This window comes from Carassius gibelio, chromosome A23 (genome assembly GCF_023724105.1).
Source record: "Carassius gibelio isolate Cgi1373 ecotype wild population from Czech Republic chromosome A23, carGib1.2-hapl.c, whole genome shotgun sequence".
NCBI lineage: Eukaryota > Metazoa > Chordata > Actinopteri > Cypriniformes > Cyprinidae > Carassius > Carassius gibelio.
The window spans coordinates 13,420,001-13,439,537 of NC_068393.1; the positions used below are offsets into that span (position 1 = coordinate 13,420,001).

At 37.3% G+C, this 19,537-nt stretch overlaps 1 protein-coding gene across 2 annotated transcripts; it reads left to right on the top strand.

The window, feature by feature from the left end:
• Positions 1-675: 675 nt before the first annotated feature.
• Positions 676-19,022, top strand: iffo2a (intermediate filament family orphan 2a). Of its 2 annotated transcripts, none has more exons than XM_052540049.1 (9): positions 676-1,600; positions 12,272-12,332; positions 12,640-12,738; positions 13,664-13,840; positions 14,018-14,163; positions 15,526-15,715; positions 15,882-15,971; positions 16,057-16,193; positions 16,314-19,022. In XM_052540049.1, the coding sequence occupies exons 1-9, from the start codon at positions 1,053-1,055 to the stop codon at positions 16,447-16,449; spliced, it is 1,584 nt and encodes a 527-aa protein (XP_052396009.1). In that variant the 5' UTR covers positions 676-1,052; the 3' UTR covers positions 16,450-19,022. The 2 variants fall into 2 exon arrangements, with proteins under 2 accessions (XP_052396009.1, XP_052396010.1); XM_052540050.1 differs by having other exon boundaries at positions 679-1,600; positions 15,556-15,715.
• The last annotated feature ends 515 nt before the right edge of the window (positions 19,023-19,537 follow it).

The following is a 19,537-nucleotide window of genomic DNA, read 5'->3' on the forward strand; positions in this document are numbered from 1 at the left end:
TTAAAGACCGAAATCCTTTTAGTTAAATTATTCTTTCCATATTAGCGTCATTAATTGACTGTATGGGTGAATTTTTATTTATTTAATGACTTTGAGTGGATGAGTTAATTAGAGCCATATGCTGCCTAACTGAAAATTTAGATTAAGATTTTAGAAAGGTTTTCCTTCTTGGTTTTCTTTCTATAACCAGGACTGGTTTTAATAAGGTTAAACTGGTTGACCGGTCACAGTTTGACAATATTTCTTTCCATCCTGTAAAGTCTTAATAACCCTTTAACTAACAAAAGCCTTCCTCTGAGAAGTGACATCATTTTGGTGTGAAAATAACAGCACAAATGCAGCAATATCTATTAATGGATCCTTTAAGTATTGTTATTATTTACAATTATAAATGTTATAAAATGAGAAGTCTCAAAGCATATTTCATCATAGCATATTTATAACCTTTTTAAACATTTCTGCTTTTTCGGTACCCTCTTATAGAAACATTTGCATAAATCAAAACACACACACAAAATTCAAATAAGTACTGTAATAATGACCCCATGTCATATTTATTAAGACCCCAAACAAACAAAGTTTTCTTTTATAACGTGAACACTGTATACAAAGCCAAATATTTAATATGTAAATACTTTTAAAGGCACTGCACTAAATGCTACGGCCAACAGCGCAAATGATCACGCCCCTCATGTAATATGTTAATTAAAAGGGCGTGTCTTACAGGAGGGCGGGAGGACATGTCTTTCTCTCCTCCCGTTTCCTGCGGATGGTGTTCCCAGACTGGGCTGAAACCTGAGTCTCTCCGTTAAGTCGAGACCAATAACCGGCCCGTTTAATCACCAGGGGATGGTAGGAGGGCAGCTGTGAGTTCATGAAATGTCTACTGGTTAACGCGCTTTATCCGACCGCTAGAAGCGCGACTATGGCCTGTTATTTGTGTGGCATTAGATTAAGGGAGTACACCTTGCGTCCGAGAGAACATGGAGGTGACGTATGCTGCTTTACAGCATCTGCAGTTTGATGCATAGAAACTTTGCTCACGAATAAAGATGGATTTGCCTCGACGTTTCCCGGACCCGCTTCTCAACCCGATGTTGCTCAATGAATCCGTGGCACCCATCGGTATGAATGAAGCGTGTTTGGCTGGGAGCGGGTCCGGCGCCATGGCAACCAGCGCGTTGAGAAACGATTTGGGCTCCAACATTCATGTGTTGAAAACACTAAATCTCCGCTTCCGCTGCTTCCTTTCCAAAGTCCACGAGTTAGAGCGCAGAAATAGGTTATTGGAGATCCAGCTGCAGCACGCCCAGGAGCAGTCCCGGTACCGACTGCTGTTTTCCCGGGACCAAGCGGTCCAGACGAGCCTCGAGCTGCCTCACTCAGACGCACCGTGTCCGTCGAGACTCCCCGGTAGAGTCTGGAGCTTCTCACACAGCGCCCGATACGGAGGACGCTTTGAGACGCATCAGGGGCCTGGAGTGTCCTGGACCCAAACTGACGGTGTCGGGGTTCAGATCGACACCATCACACCTGAACTCAGGGCCTTGTACAATGTTTTGGCCAAAGTCAAGCGCGAGAGAGACGAGTACAGGAGAAAGTAAGTCCAGCTCGAGCTTATTTCAAGTGTTTGTCTGCAAAATTTTCACAATTGTCTTATAAATCAAGAAATAATATTGTAGTTAGGACTGGACAATTATTGTTACTACAAGACATTGGTGATTTGATATTAGTTACCACTGTCGTCTACAGTCATCCATTGTGAATGGAAACAAAAATGAAAGCTTGTTATAGGCCTATTAATTGGAGATGCCATATCACTTTACAGTGGCTTTACTAACTGTTACACTGTGTTATGGTTACTACTTTGGTACTTTGGCCAAAACTATGCTTCCCATTAGAAATAGAGCAATAATTGGTTTGACCAGACCAAAATATTGAATAATGGCTTTTATTTACCAGAATGACAAAGTCACCTATTTAATCTTTTGCTTAAATTATTCAGCTTTTATTTAACAGCCACTGATCAAAATAATAATAATAATAATAATAATAACAAACAAAGCAGCCAAAATCACAATCACAAAACAGCTTTAAAAACGATTTTCTGAGTGCACACATCCAAAGCACACGCACAGAAAGCGGCTGTCACATGGGATGTGAGTACTAAACGAAGTTCTCTTTCACATCTCATTGCACTTAAACTTTTTTTTTTTTTTTTTACATTTCAGTTGCTTTTTACTCATTTCAGAACATTGTGAGTACTTTCAAAAGTAACGTCCCTTAATGTTTTTTCGCATAACCAAGAAAAAAATGTAAATCGGTTTTAAAGTGAAAAAAACTGGACATTCTGAAAATTTACAAAACATTCATATCCTAATGTGAATGCTAGCAACACATTCTTGGAACATATTTCTGTAAGCTGGCTTATAAAATACTTTAAACGAAATAGCCCTTCTCATTCTAAAAACAAAAACATTCCCCTCTGTGTGTTTATAGTATACAACAGTGTGTGTTTCCTTTCTATTTTATGCGACTGTCCTTGGGGTCAATTTTAGTCTTAACAGTAAGGGTCTATCTGTATCCCATGTATGTTCTCCATTATCCCATTACAAAGTGTCTGGTTTGGATATGAAACCTGAGAAAGCAAGGGTGACATCTTATCTGACAGAAACCATTAGCTTTTTCTCTCCCTCCAAATGGGGATCTGTGCAAACCCATCCCATTCAATTGGAGAGTTTCTGGGATCTGTCCTAAAACTACAGTAGAATCTCTTTACAGTTTCTCTTTTTCTCTTCGGGGACTAATATTTATTGCAATACACTTCCACCAATTTTATGTGGGTTTGCTTGATACATAAGGAATTTCCCGATTATATTCTCTTTATGACTCTTTGATGTGTGCCATTCAGTTAATTTTCTGATTCGACCAATTATTTTTGTAATGTACAATGGGAATGGAACAAACTGGGAAAATGATGTGCCAAAGTATAGGGGCTCATTAATTGCTCAACACTAATGAGCTACTGTAACTTTAAGGCATTTCCGGTCATCTAGAAACCCCAGACTTACAATAAATACAGTAACCTTGAGATGCTTTTGTGTTTCTCAGACTGTTCCTCTTGGCTGTGCTGCTATCTTAGTTTGTTTCAGTGGCTCTGTTGTTATAATAATGTAATAGTCTGGCTGTAGAAGGCCCATAGAGGATTTCTCGTCTGCCAGAACAGATGTAGACTGTCTGTGAGAAGAAGCAGACAAATGAGCCACATTTCCAGATCTTGAGTGAGCTGGAAACACCACTTTATGAAGAGTGTCTGCATCCATTGATTATTCAGTGCTTACAATAGCCATGCTGTTAGGAATGGGCTATTTTATAGATAAATAATTGAGCAAATAGTCATATGTTTGCCTGACTCGGCTTAAAGAGCCACACAGCTTGAATACCCCCACACAGAAGAAAAAGCAGCGAGACTGTTCAAGTTTTTTATTTTACTGTTTGCTTCGCGGTGAGAGGAATAAGACATAATTCATCCCCAAAAAGATACTAACGCATTGTTTACCGTGATGTTGTGAGCGGAACAACCAATCAAAGCTGACTATGTCAGTTGACCAATCAGAACACAGTATGCTACCGAAAGGTGGGGTTTAAGGAAACTGAATCTTTTGAACAGCTTCGCGCAAATCGTTTGGGGATCTCTGAGAATTGAGGTAATTTTAAAATGATATTTTGACAAAATGACAATGTTTTTTAACCTTGGATGGATTTAAACCTATTGTACAGGACTTATAAACAGTGATAGGAAGCTTAGAATTTTCATCTTACTGGCTCTTTAACTATTAACTATTAACTAATTAACTATTTTTGCATTGCTGTCTTTGCTGTCGTCTCATGTTTGTTTTGGCTGTCAGATAGAGTTTCACAGTAGCAGCCGGTCAGTTAGGATGGATGTTGGTGGTCTGTTATATATTAAATGTGATCCGGGACAGGTGGAAAATGTGGCAGCAGGCTCATTTGCAAATACTGTCTCCCAGGAAATTATTTAAACAAATATAAAACCATCTTCTAAACTAAGCATAGGTTTGGCAGCAGACTGAATGTTTTGAATAGCTTGTGTTCTTTAAAGTGAAAAGTAACTTGGAACCAGCTTGCAAAGAACTGCAATCTGTTAATGTCTTTGCATGTGGCAAATCTTTTGCCTTATTTTTTTAATTTTTAATTTTTTTGTGTTTGGCTATTTTCAGAGTCTTTAGGAATGGGATTTGTTCCTGGCTAGAGCACAGCATGACAAAAACCATTATTGTTGTAAAGGGAAAAAAGACATTCAGCCCAGTTATTTTCCTGACTCAAAACAGCCCAAAAGCTATAAAACATCCATATAGTGACAGACTGTATATTCTAGGAAGCTTAACATAGCTAGTGTATGGAGTCATTCAGCTCCACCCCTTGGAGAGTTGTGGGAATTCTTTGCCCATCCTCCCATTCCATTGGAATTCCGTCTGATAAACCTTTGTGGGAATTCTATGGCTTTGATAGAAATTCAGGTTTATTAAGATAAATGTGTTACTCATGTATTGTATTGGAAATAACCCTATAATTGTATATTTTTTGTTTTTGCATTATATTTAAATTCGTATCTTCATTGGAATTTCTAATGTGGATTGTCTGAGGATTTTTGCCTATGATTTGGTTGCGTTTTTAAATCAGATTTATTTATATTCACATATATGAATGTTGTTCTGGGAAAATGTTTATCATGTCTAGAAGCTTTATGATTAAACACATGCCAGATTTCAGAGAAATACACTCAAGCTGCCACAATGATATTCAGTTTAGTTTTTCTGTCCCTGTGTTCATTTCCTGTCTGCGTGGCTGATGTGTTGCTACGGATTCTGATTTGATTGTATCATCCTGTTCAGCTGTGTCTGCCTCATCAACCTGTGTGTTTAAGTACCTCTTGGTATCATCAGTCTTTCATGGTTGTTCTATTTTGCCTGCCTGCCTTTTTTTGTTCCATGAATCTGTACTGTGAAAACTTTTTTAGGATCTTTATCTTCATCATCATGCTTTGAATTACCATGATTTGTGACAGAATACTGGACCTAACAAAAGAATATGAATTGTCATTTCACCACCCTCGCAAGAGAAGGACTTCCTTTGTTGGAGTATACTGCTCGATTCTGCCAAATTGTCCAGCACACAGCTTTTGATGATGTGACCACTGGAGCCAATTATTATTTACAGATGGACCTACCTGATCTGAGTAAGGGAACATGGAGAGAGGCAATCCTCAGGTGTCTGCAGTGGGATAACCCCCAACTGATACCATCACTTACAGCCACTGCAAAACCTGAGCCAAGCACACAGCTCACTATCGACTGCACGGAGCATCTGCCTGAGCCCGCCGCAGATGGAGAGCCTGATCAATTGACGTGTTTGAGCTGCCAACATCACACCTGCCGGAGCGAGTATTAGTGGAGTACGAGGGGATGGAAAGAAGCCCGACCAACACTCACTGCTTTTTATATATATATATATAAGTTCTTCAGCCCTGTCTCCGCTGGTTCCTGCAAGCCCCTCAGCTAACCCTCAGTCAGCACCATCCTGGAGTTTTGTCTCACTGCGGGTCATCCAGTCTCCAGCTTTACCCTGCAAGACCCCGTCTCCACCTTCAGTGTCTGAGGCCTGGATTCCACCTCGGCCCTTAGACCCATCGGTTCCGCCTTGGTCAGTCGTCTTCCATCCATCGCTACATGATTCCACTCCTCTGGCTTTGGCTTGTCCCTCCATCCCTCTGGCTTCATCATGCTCCTCCTTCCCTCCGGCTACACCTTTTGTACACAGTTGGTTCTGCTTCACCCCGTTCAGTTGCTTGGCCCTCAGGACCCTCGGTGTCACCCTGGCTCTTTGTCTCTCTGTCTCTGACTGGGGCTTCTCTTCCATCGGTGTTATCTGTCAGTCAGTTCAGTCAATGGTACTGTCAACCTTACCTCCACCACCTCCCTCCTGCAACACCTCTTTTTTCTCATTGAGCTCCTCTGGATCTCTGTTCGCTACTCACAATCGTCCTCAACCTAAACCTCTCATCAGTGAACTTTCTACATGAGGTTGCTCCTTTTGGGAGCGGGTGTACTGTCACAATAGCCACTTTCACAATGCGATTCTGGAAAATACAAGGGTAAATGTGTCCCGGCAATTGTTCCCGGGCTATTAGATTTTGCACTTTCACACTGCAAGTGATTACCCGGAATATGTGTGTGTGTGTGGGTGTGTTCATACACAACCCGTAAAGACATGTGACATCAGCGTGTGACGTGTAATGTACGAGTCGAAAACGCTAGGCACGTTAACTTTCACTGAAGCTGGTGATCGATCTAAGTTTCAGAGTGGAAAGTGAGGAACTACCTGATCTCTACTTCATTACAGTTTGCACATATTTTTTCATCGTGAACATTGATCTTCCTTCAAAACACCCAGTAAAAGAGTCACGCGATAACGTGCGTCATCATTGCGACACACCCTTTACAGCATTTGTTTTTGTTCACACAGCGCTCGTTCCGGGTTTGAACCTGGCAATGTTACTAGGTCCCGGGACGTGTTTGCTTTCACACAGAAGGCGACACGGGAATGTTCCGGTAATATGTTCCGGTAATTTTCCAGGTCCAACGTGCAGTGTGAAAGGGGCTAATGTGATGTTTTAGTTTTTTTTGGTTTGTTTTTGTCCTTGTGATCATTGTCTACATGTAGGAAATTATCTACATTTCTAATGTGTTGCTATGGTTTTTGATTTGATTGTATTATCCTGTTTATCTGTTTTCGCCTCTTCAACTCTGTTTGAATCATCCCTTCATTCATCATTTGTTCTGTATCATCCTGTTCATTTCGGCCTTTTCCTGAGTTTGTTCTTTGAATCTGTACTATTAAGAACTGATACCTTCATTATCGTGCTTTGGGCTACCATGATTTGTGTCACATGCTTATAAACCTTTCCTATCACAAAGACCATGCATTGCATTCGGTAGATAAAGGCTTTGTGGAATGCACACTTTCAAAAGGTGTTTTATAACGCCAGGAGATGATCTCCACTGACCTGTGAGCCATGGCTGTAGACTTCTGTCCAGTTCTGGTCAGGGATCTTAGAAGTAGCTGCATATGAGGTGTGCTAATGAAGCTAACAAATTATTCCAGCCTGCCGATTTCCCTGAAAGATGCTGTTCAGCCCTTTTCTCCTAATTTAGCAAGTTATTCATGATGATGCACATGATTGACTTTCAAAGGATTTTATTTCCTCCAGATAGATTCAGCTGGTGCAAAGCTATCAGTTATGTGGTGAATAAATGCATTTCTGAATGACCGTGTTTTATTGTGCAGGTTTGTAAATTTCCAGCTAGTGTACAGAGAGATGGAGCAGTAGATGCAGCCAGCCAATGCATTATGCATTTAAAAACTGAACCTCAAAAGCCCCAGTGACGCAAATGCTTTAATAAAAGCTTGACTATCCCATCTTTAGTTTGGATGATGTCTATTCCTCTGTGAACAGAAGTACACTTTAACATATTTTTAAAAAGAGTACTTATTACAGAAAGAGTACACAGTAACACCGAAAATACTTAAGTGTGAACTGAATGCAGTGGTTTTGAACACATAATTGCATGTTAATTGCAATTAAATGAAAACGTATTATAGGTTTTATATAATTTATATTAAATGAATTAGCTGAACTTTTAAGAGGAGAATGTGCAAAGCTTGTAAGCAATGCCACGTAACCTCAACCATTTGGTGTCCATAAGCTCATTGGTCCACTAGTAAAAATAACTATAAAGAGAAGCATTTTGCTAAATATATGCGCTATATTGCATATTCATAGTTTTACTTAACCTGTTGTCTACATGATAAGAGAGAATGCAAGGAGCTTGACAATATTTGTAGGATGCATTGAGGAGGAGCCCAAACTGCACTCAATGGCCATATTGACATAGCTATGGTCTGTGATATTGGCACAGATTGTGTGTAATAAACAATTCTTTGTGACTGTATATAGTTCTCAAGTTGGAAAAGATGTTTAGTTCCCAATTTAAGTGAGCCTTAGTTCCCTGGACATCTGGAGATGGATTAAAATGCTGATGCTGTAAAAGGAGGGGAGACATAAACACATGACAGTATGACTGAAATGTTAAAAGTGCTTATAAAAAAAAGAATGAAATAAAACACGTTTATTCTTTGGCACTTAAAACAATACACACTTAAATAGGCACAATAAGCACTTAACAATATGGCCACTTTTTTGTTTTGTATAAGAACCAATGGCTCCTTAATTTATTATTTATTACTTTGTCTGGATAGACCCTGTGTGGCACAGAAGGGAGGGGTTTAGATCTGTGTGTTCATGTGTGTGTGATTCTTCAGAGTAGCTCCATATATTGATCTGAAATACAGCTCGCTCTTCTTCTGGTGTCCGGGAACAGACTCCGATATGCACAACTGAAGACCCATGGGACAGTCTGGAGATGGATCATTCTGTAGGTCATCTTTGCACGTATTTTTAGGATTTTCTTTTAGCACTCTTTATTTAAAAAATGTGTTCATAACAATAAAATATGTTGACGTTTCAGCTACACCACCTTTAGCAGTTACCAGTCAAGAAGAATATATTTGGTTTAACAAAGTTATTAACAGTATGTGGACATTATAAACTCGTGTTTTGGGTGGTTGCTAAGGTGTTTTAGATGGTTGCCCACCCTAAGCAAGCATTTCCAATTAAATGTTATGTACCCCCTTTTTCTCGAAATGTATGATTGACTTTGATTCTTGTTGATTAACAGCTCAGAGATGATGTCTGTTCATTTAGCTCATGGTTTAGAGGGTTTAGGACAGAAGGACCTTGCCAAAAGTTAATTGTGGCACATGAAACAAACTTATGTTCCATCACGCTAATGAAATGGTCTGTACAGCCTGACAGCTTTTGTTTTGTTAAGCCACAAATATTGCATATACAGCAATATGTGTGTACTTCCAGACATTGTAGGATTCTCTTGTTTTGTAAAAGGAAATTTGACTATGAGTAAGGCCTAGACCTCAGAAAGGAAATATGAGGTCTAAAACACACCTGTCATGAGGCATTCATTTTATTTCAAAATGAAAGCACAGGCTTATTTTCAAATGTAGTTTTAAGTGATTGAGCTACAGCTTCATAACTCAGTACTGAATCATTTTATACCATTGCATTGATTGCCCTTGCCAGATTTGTTTTTTATTTATATTTATTTATATTTTTTATGAAAATCAAAGAAGCTAGATTATTATATAGATTTTAATTAATAAATATTTATTTTAGCCTTAAATTGCATAATAATACTATTATTGTATTTTCACTTTTATCAACCCGAACCTCTTTTTGACTTTGACTCATTTTATGGATTTATTGACCAGCAGCAATTCCAATACTGTCCATTGTTTTAAAATGTCTGATAAACCGCTTTGCTCAATCACTTAAACACTTAAACTGAATCGTATCATAAGGAATCAAAGCAGTTTAGAGATCATTGTCTTTAGTGAAAGGGTAAGAAATGAGCCTAATGTGCTATACATGCCCTGAATGTGGCACACTCCTTGACAACAGTGGTCAAAAAACAGACATTTATAGAAAGCAAAGGTGATCATTTACATGCCTAACATACCACTGAACTCCACTGCAAGCCACTTACTACAGTATTTTCTTGAAATAGCTGAGAGCTTATTGGATTACAAAATCCAAAACTATGCTGGAGAGTTTAAGACACCTTAGTTTAAGATAATGCTCAGCATGTTATGTCAGCTACCCGAAAAAGCAATTTAGCACAAGATATTTAAAGCACAAGATATTTCAAACAGTGTTTGCTAATTCTTTGATCATTTTCATAATTGATCATTTGCAACATTATGAAAATCATAAAACAAATCCTAAAAAATAAAACAATTTGTTATGTCAGCTTCCCATTTGTATGTCAGCTTCCAATTTGTAACCTTTTAAAAAATAGAAGCAGAAATGCCAGAAAGCATGTGGAATGGTTGGTGTGGGTCATTTGCTCATTAGTTCAGATTTTAAGAAGAGTTAATTTACTGTACATAACTGTATAGACTTCTCCACCTTTTGCCACCATCTCTGTCTGCAAAATATGTTTAGGGGGCAATAGTGGGTCATAGGTCATATCATCCTCTGTCTTCTAGGTTACTTCCCTCCCCCATCTCTAAGAAATGGCATGCATTTTTGAGCATATTGTTTAGCCCTCTTATAGATGTATAAAAGTTTGTGGTTGGTGAGATTCTTTTCAGTGTTTTTGAAAGAAGTCTGAACTAGACAATACCTATTGTCTCTTTGCATGTCAGAGGTGGTGGACAAATGAGACGATGGGTGTGTCTCTACACCCATTTTTAGGTCTTCACAGGTGCTATGATGATCCCCTCACCGTCAGTCTCTGCCCTATTCACTTGTACACGTTTGAAGCGGTTTAAGACAACAATGGTACACATGGAACATTTGACCTAAAACCAGATTTTCCTCTTTCTTTACCTATAATAGCCCTTTGAAACATTGGAAGAAGTCATTTGAACTCTCCCATAAATTGAACAATGTGTATTAATATCGACTGGCCTGATCTCACATAATGGAAGAAGTCACAGCAGTGTGTTTAGTGCTGGCTAATGGTGAAGAACAAAGAAGGCAGCTCTTCCTTTTGTAGTGCGTCTCATCTTTCTTTTTCTAAATAGCAGTTAAAAAGTTTTAATCCAGTGCTTATTTTTGACCAGGTGAGTGTTCAAAAACATTCAGTATGCTGTATTCTTCTACATTTCTTCATGCCATTTTCCACACTGCCTTATTTTGGAGTGAGTTTCCATTTGTATTGTGTTCAGTGTCTTTTGAATAAAATGAAAGCTCTCGTGTGCAGTGCTGTAGCAGAGGAAATGAGAGGAGTCTGATTCTCATGACCTTGGGCTGTTGTATAGTCAGCTCCACTAGATCCCACTGACATTCAGAGAGATCCACACTGTCCCTGACTCTGCAGTCTTGTCCGCCTGGATCCATGATGTACTGAATACCGAGATTTGCTACTGCCAACATTCACAGACATGAGCATGTAGGAAATCCTGCTGCTGCACATAAAACATATATGATAAAACCCCCATATATAACATACATGACATGACATTACCCCGTAGGATATCTATACAGGTGGAGCTGGGGAAGGTGGATGGTTTCTGAAGCACACTGCAACTGCTACAGCAAGCACTAGCCGAGTATGTGAATGTTGAGAAGCAAGCTCATTGGCTGCTGATGTGAAAAGAAACCAATCGGCTGCATCATTCATTGTCATTATGTCAGATTGAGTTAGAACTGCGCCATCTAGAGTTTCATGACAGAACTTTGGATTGAACATGTGCACCCTTGAAAACTTTTTCCCCAGAAGCTTATTAAAAATACAGGAGTATATATAATACCTTATACTGGCGATAAGTGGAAAAGTTTCCAATATTTTTTTATGCTTTTGAAAGCAGTCTCTTATGCTCACCAAGACTGTTTTTATTTTATTAAATATACAGTAAAAACAGTTATAATTTGTGAAATATCATTTCAATTTAAAATAACTGTTTTCTATTGTAATATATTTCAAATGCAGTTTATTCCTGTGATGGAGAAGCTGAATTTTTCAGCAGTCATTACTCCAGTCTTGAGTGTGCTTAACATTTGGCTGCCTGCCAGTGTAAAATGTAATATAAAATGAAGTTATCATAAGAGCTGTGGGGTAAATGTGTAAGATTATTTGTTTATTTCAAAGCACCGTCACTCTTATACCTTGAGACACAATAGATTCCCAGTCGCTGAAAATCAAATCAAGCTTTTATGTGCATATTCTGCAATGTGCTACAGTCTCCATAGTGATATGAAGGAAGTTTGTTAGTGTCTTCAGGGATCTTTAAAGGTTTAAGGAAGATTCTCAATGGTCAGCGGCAGTGGGTGGATACTGAAGTGTTTTCCTTACTGCAGATGTAACTGAACATGCTGTGCCTTTGATACTTGTATGGAAAGCCCTTTATGTACATGTGATATTCATGCAGTTGTATTTATATGCAGTTTTGCATGACTGGTGAATTGAATTACTTTTAATAACTTTTGTCTTCTTCTGAGTGAATCATTTGAATCATAAATGACCTGACTCCAGATCATGACTTTATGACACACCGTGCCCATTTATTCCAAGTACAATAAATGCCCATGTGGGCTGTTATTGTGTTCCAGATGGGAGGAGGAGGTGTCTAAACGTCAGCAGATGGAGTCTTTGGTGGAGACATTACAGGAGGTGAGATTTCAGACCTATCATATCGTGACTGTTGATGTTTGTCAGTAAGATAATGCTAGTGCAGAGAAGACAATTCCCCACAAAGACTATAACAAAAATATTCTGAGACCAAATAAACAATGCTAAATAAAAACAACCAAAGATTTGCTTGATTTAATGTAGTTTTGTAGCACGGAAACTCAACATTAAGTTCAGTCAAAACATTTCATTAAAACAATTAAGTAAATGAATTCTGCTAAAAATAAAAAAGCCAACCCTGTCATTTTTTTCAGTGCACAGGAGAACTTTCTAAATGCTCTCTTTACAGACTGTTCAGTCATCTGAAGCTGTGCAGGGAGAACTGAATGAGAGGATGGATCGTCTTAAAACAGAGCTGGTGGTCTTCAAAAGCCTCATGCCTCATGATGTAAGTTTTCTCCGTTATTGACTTCTACACACAACTGATGGCACACCAAAGATGCAAATACCCATTTACAACAGCGCCGGATTTAAAACCGGGAAACAAAAGCATCATTTGACTGCACCTGTGAGTGATTCAGGGAAATAAAGATGAACCCGTAGGTAAATTTCTCTGATATCAGGCTGAATCGTTGCCCATAGATATGTGTGGGAAAATAAGCAACTTGTTCGCTCATGTTGCTCAGTCTCAGTAATAAAGCACAGCTGAGTGCTGCCTCTCTGGATATGTTCTTCAGTGTAAATGCACAGTTGCAAAGCAGGTCAAAAGAAGCTAGCTGTACCATCTGTTGCAGCCAAATGACCTCGGTGTATTTTATCAGCCCAAAAAACAGCTGTGTAGTGCTGTTTATTTACCGTATATAACTAAAAAATAAATAGGTTAAGTCAAGGTAGGCCTACTATAGTTACTACAACTAAAACTGAAATAAAAAGAAATTAAAGCCAAATATAAATATACAAAAAGAAGACAAATGCACTTAAAATAAAAATATAAAATGTATTTTAAATATAAATAACACCAAAATAATGAGGAAATAGTATATAAAACAAAAAACACACATTTATATAATTCAAAATTTTCATCCTCATACAAAAAAAGATTGACACATATACATATAATTATGTTATTTATTTTCTTTTATTATTTTTATTATGCATGCAGTTTTTCATGATTTAATTGAGATTGTATAAAAAAATTGCATTTTTACTTTTAAAACCAATTTGTCATGCGTCATGGATGTTTGCATGGTTGCAATAATTCTTAACTTTGTTTTTATGTTGCAATGTTTCCCTCTTCCAGTTTTCTGTTAAATCAATGCATGACAGATCGAGCCTGAAATATCTTTTATTCACATGCTCATGTTCTTGTATAGGAAGTGTCTGACTTGGACACTAAAATCCAGGAGAAAGCCATGACGGTTGATATGGACATCTGCAGACGCATCGACATCACAGCCAAGCTTTGTGACGTGGCACAGCAGAGGAACTCGGAGGATGTGAGCAAGATATTGCACGGCAGTCCATCCAGAGCTCCTCCTGAACAAAAAGGGGTACAGAAACTAACAATCACAGTGCTCCTGTAATGACGCACAGCTTTAGATAATGGATTTAACAATACAACATTCAATAATGTGCTAATTTTAGTACAGATTTCATTTGCAGTAGCTTAGCTTATCATGCAATTTGGATCTTTCAGCAATGACAGAATGTGTGTGTGTGTGTTGTAGGGGATGGTGGTGTGTAGGAGGAAGGAGTGTAAGGGTGAATCAGAGGAGCAGAGAGTGGAAACTGATGGTGATTCTGCCCACCGTGAGGAAGATGTGCCTGGTTCTCTCAACATCACTGATGAGATGAAGAGGATGCTCAACCAGATGTAAGTCCTCATTGCCATTAGAGGGCATCTTCGGATGTTTTTGAGTGTGTGTGAATGAATTGTAAGCTAAAACTTAAAATGAAAATATAAAAATAAAAGTCAGTTCAAAATATTCTTAAATACTGTAATAAATCTCAGCATTTTGGTGCTTAAGAAACCTTGTGTAATTTTACAAGTGGACTAAAGGGGCAAAAAAATATGCTGTTAAAGTATAGAATATGGGCTGTGGATTGGTGTATGATCACTTACTGCCATCTAGTGTTCATATCCTCCTGGGACCCAGGCATTGACTTTTGTCCTCTATACTTTCACCATACATGCCACAGTTTTAATCTCATTTAGTCTGAATGTCCTGTACATTCCTGTATATTCAGGGCTTTTCAGAGATATCAAATGATTGGCGGTTTGATCATAAACACTCCCTCTCCTTGGTCTTTAATATGACTGATATTGACAGAATGATCAAATTTAGCACTCCTAGGGAAATATGATATCATTTTGTAATTATCTTTTAAATTTGTCTCATTTTTCAGGACAAACAGTATGTTAATCAGGCATTTTGGGGAGACAGAAGTCAATAGGGAAAGAAGTATTCTTGTCTGGAAGGCAATATTCTTATGAAACTGAACAATGTTCCTGTGGCTCAGTGGTAGAGGATTGCTTTCGGTAAAAAAAAATACAAATAAATATGCACACAATTCATAGCCAGAATTCTCTGTAAGCGTCTTCTGAATGCATAAATGAAAATGTAAAGAAGATATTACTCCCATTATTACACTTGTTTTTTATTACGGTTTTCCCTAAGAAAACATGAACACATGCACATTATATGCAACGTATAGATACATTGAGTGGGAATACCAATTTATAGACATCTTACGCACATATTGCAAAAAGTAAAATAGTTTATCAAATCATTCCGTTATATCTTTCATAACATAGTTGAGAATATACATTAAAATAGTTATAGTTTAACTAAAAATAGTTAAAACAGCCTGAAAAAACTGATTGGTGAATGAAAAAGTAAACCATTGTTTGTGCCTGTACATGGCTTTTCATGTCTATACTTTTTTTTTTAAAGTTAATCCTGGTTTCCTCTACAAAGAGGAGGTTTCTTTCATTTTTCCTATTTGAGAATGAGATTTTACCATCTATTTGTTTATATTATTGATTCTTCTTACTTTAATAATCTCTATAGTAAAATATGGTTATTAGCATGCTTTTGCCCTTGTTTATTAGATTTAGGCTTCCCTTTCGCTTAAAATCTTTTCGATTGTGGATCTGTTGATTTTCCTTTTCTTTTCTTCTCCTTGTGTCTCTTTTCTCTTCCACGTCTGTGTCTGATGCCTGTCTTGTGCGCAGAGGTTTCTCAGCTAATTGGTTTGTTGGCAGGCGGGAAACGTTCGAGTTTGACGATGACTGTGACAGTCTGGCGTGGGAGGAGACGGAGGAGACGCTTCTGCTCTGGGAGGATTTCAGTAACCACAAGAGTCTGAACCCCAGCACCACAGCGTCCTGCGCATCTGACTCTCACGGAGAGACTCACGAGCAGGTCTGGCACCAAGTCACCACTCTCTATTAGTCTGGCGAAATGAGCCAGATGTAGAAAATGTAAAGTTAAAAACACATGGTCAATGTCTGGCTATAAGACTTACTTAAAAATCTGAAACAATGCAATCAGATATAATGCATTCTGCATTTATATGTTATCCTGCCAGGATCGAAGTCTAGGAAGCCTCATAAATGAAACCGAGTCCCTCTTTAAGACCAGAGAGCAGGAGTACCAGGACACCATGGGACAGATTGAGGTGAGAGAGGACGTTTGTGAATGCCATGTTTCAGACGATATTTGTTTTATTTCATTTGTGGATGAATACCATCTTCCTGCCTCAGCTGGAATTGGCCACAGCCAAGAATGACATGAACAGACACCTGCATGAGTACATGGAGATGTGCAGTATGAAGAGAGGGCTGGACGTACAGATGGAGACCTGTCGGAGGCTCATCCAAAGCACAGCCACCACCGGCAGGTTGGTTTAACCGTACTTCATTTGCAAAGTTAACCTGTCTGTATGATCTGCAAATATCAAGTACAACAGTCTGACTCTACACAGAGGATTTGAATGATTAGTGTTGAGTTTTCCTTGCAGACAATCGCCATCTGTCAGTTCCGTGGCCAGCAGTGATTCGGGAAACACCGATGACATCCAGGACGAGCTGGAGCCTGATGGAGCGAGAGATGGAGAGAAAGAAGAAGCTGCAGCCATGAATGGAGAAGTCAGATGATGATCAGCCCTTCGTCGTTCTGGTTCCTCAGCTTCTTTGACAACCGGTCTCTCTTTTAAGTGTCTGGTCACTTTTTCACTTTTTTCAGATGAGTGTGGAATTTCAGATTCCCAAAGAGCAAGTATTGGTGCTTTATATGCTATCTTAGAGCAGGACTTGCCGAAATAAAGCGGTTCCCTCTTCATCAGCACTGCCAAGGCATGGCTCCGTCGTCTTCCTCACAAGCTTTAACTGAGGTCACAATCTTTGTAGTATGATGAGTAGTACCATATATAATAATGCACATAAAGGATACAATGTTATATTTTATCATAATAATATATTATCAATATAATATACATATTATGGTATTATAATAACATAAAAAAGACAATTTCTGCTATCTGTATTGCTCATTTGTTTACATAAATCTGAAAGGCAAGTTACACAACCACAGTCAGTTTAAATAACAGATTAAAACACATTATAGAGGAAAGTATTACTCTACATCGAGCTCTGGAATAAGTTCAGGCTTTTAACGTCGCAACAGTCGATAGATCAGCCATGCAGTATGCTTCACAAAAATATCTCTGCTCCAAGTAAGTTCAGATGTTTTCACCACGTACAATTGTTGCTGAACTAAATCACTGTGCACTAAGATCTATGCAATAATCTGGACTGGACTGACGTTACTTTCTGTGATTCTCAGTGTGTGAGAGTTGATTCTCCTTGAGTGCACTTTTCCACTGTTTCTTTATATTGTTAGAGAGTAGCAGTTAAACCCAAAATCATGTGCCTACAAATATGCTGTATACAGTGTCTTAGTTGCCTTGTATTTTTTTCTTTGAATATTTCCAGTACATGCTTTTGCTGTGATATACACCATTAAATCCTAAATCATATCCTTCGTACAGATGACGATAAAATTGATGTCAAAGATGGTAAATGGTGTAAGGTTCTGGATGATAGAAATTCTAGATTCGGAAGCCATACATATATCTGTCCTCAGGTTTTGGAAGGTTTGTTTAAGCTGCAAAATAGCTAAGGAAAATGATACTATTACTTTAAGTTCAGTATGTGGGTCATTCTCAGGAAAAGGTGCTATTTGTGCGAAGACTTTTTTTTTTTTTTTTTTTTTTTATTATAAAAAAAATGTAAAGTTACAATACCAAATATCAAAGTACATATACTAAACGTTATGTTACTTCAACCACAATAAAAAATAATAACTGATGTGCTTATAATAGACAACTGAGTAGATTATGTAAATTTAGTATCACTCATTTAACTGTGCCTTTAAATATATCTATAAAATAAAAAATAACTAATAATATTAATAATAACATTTTGTCAGAAAGACAAAATGTCACGTGGGATTGCAAATTCTGCATTTCTCAGAAAATGCATTATTCATTTTAAAATACTACGTAGTGAAAGCATGATATATAAATTTAAATAAAATACAAATTTAGGTTAAAAAATTAACAAAAAATTATATTGTAATAGTGATAAATGGGGACTAAAACAATTTCCAGACATTTCAATTAAAAACAATCATTTAAATTAAACATTTTCATTATAAAGTATACTGAATATATTGCATTACAAACAGTCAAACTGATTGATTGATGTGACTGAAGAGGCACACTACTGTATGTCATCATCACTTCCTAAGAATGACCCACAACGCCCCCCTCACATACCCCCAAAATATGTTTGTGACGAAATTCAAAGAACTCTTCAAGAGTTGGCCCAGAAAAATATAAATAATATTTAATTATTTACTTATTTTATTTTACATGTGTAATTCATGTTATTGTATTACTTTTCATGTTATTATATTGCTTTTGTTTAATATATTTTTGTTGTGTTTTTATTTTTCAAACAATCAACATATACAGTATCTGGCTGATGGAAGTTTGCAATTACTGCTTTTTATTTTTTTTTATTTAATGGTAATGAATTATTTTATATTTTATTATCCTCTATTTGGCCATTTAGATGTTATATGTTGATACCCTTTATTATTTAATATTTCTTGCCTTAAATGTGGGTCATTTCTAATAGAATGTATTAGTTTGTGCTGTTTACTAAAGAACTCGGCTGACTGATCTTGTGCTGAAATCAGCATGTCTGGAAATGAGTGTTTGGTAACACTTTAGAATAAGGTTCCATTAGTTAATGTTAGTTAACTACTTTCGTTAACATGAACTAAGCAAGAACAATCCTTCTACAGCATTTATAAGTCTTAGTTCATGGTAATTTCAACATTTACTAATGCATTATTTAAATCAAAAGTTGTGCTTGTTAACATTAGTTAATGCACTGTGAATTACCATGAACTAACAATGAATAACTGTATTTTCATTAACTAACATTAACGAAGATGAATAAATACAGTAATAAATGTATTATTCATTGTTTGTTCATGTTAATTAATACATTAACTAACATTAACTAATGGAACCTTATTCTAAAGTGTTACCGAGTGTTTGTTTCTGAAAATCTGGAGGACTATGCAGGTCTCATGAAATTGTAGTCTGGTTTTATGCTGGTTTTAAATAATAACAATAAAAAAAGTTTGCCTTATCACAGTTTCATATTTTTCATCCAAAATATGCTTTATTAAACTTTTGAATCAACTTTGCTGCATACAACGTTTATTGCATCATAATTTATGACAATGAATATTGTTTTGACTTCCCAACAGATTTCACATGGAATTTTTGGTTTTGCATGATTAAGCAATTCTCACTTATTTTGCATGAATTTCCCTGTTGCATGGGTACTGAGGTAGTGTTCAGCATAACTCTAGAAGAAAAATGAAAACTTTGGTTAAATTGTATATGTCGAAGTTCTGGGGAAAAGCTGCTGAGAGAGGCAAATCTATTCCCAGTGGTTTAGCTGGTGGTACATAAGTCACGTTTTTGAGGAATACAGCTTTGTTTTGCAGATGAAGACCATCATTACAGTGTCACATTCCTTTAACAGCATTTAAATGCACTTAAATGTAATTGATGTTATACAGCATAATATGGATACTAAATACATCATATAGATAATAAAATAACAGTTAGACTTCTAGCAGCATTCCAAGAGCGTTACTTTG

What these genes read in the sequence shown, in the direction of transcription:
- iffo2a (XM_052540049.1), top strand. Translation starts at nt 1,053, where the DNA reads ATGGATTTGCCTCGACGTTTCCCGGACCCGCTTCTCAACCCGATGTTG. An exon ending in AAAGCCTCATGCCTCATGAT is followed by an intron (nt 12,739 to 13,663) that starts GTAAGTTTTCTC and finishes GTTCTTGTATAG; the next exon opens with GAAGTGTCTGACTTGGACAC. An exon ending in ACACCATGGGACAGATTGAG is followed by an intron (nt 15,972 to 16,056) that starts GTGAGAGAGGAC and finishes TTCCTGCCTCAG; the next exon opens with CTGGAATTGGCCACAGCCAA.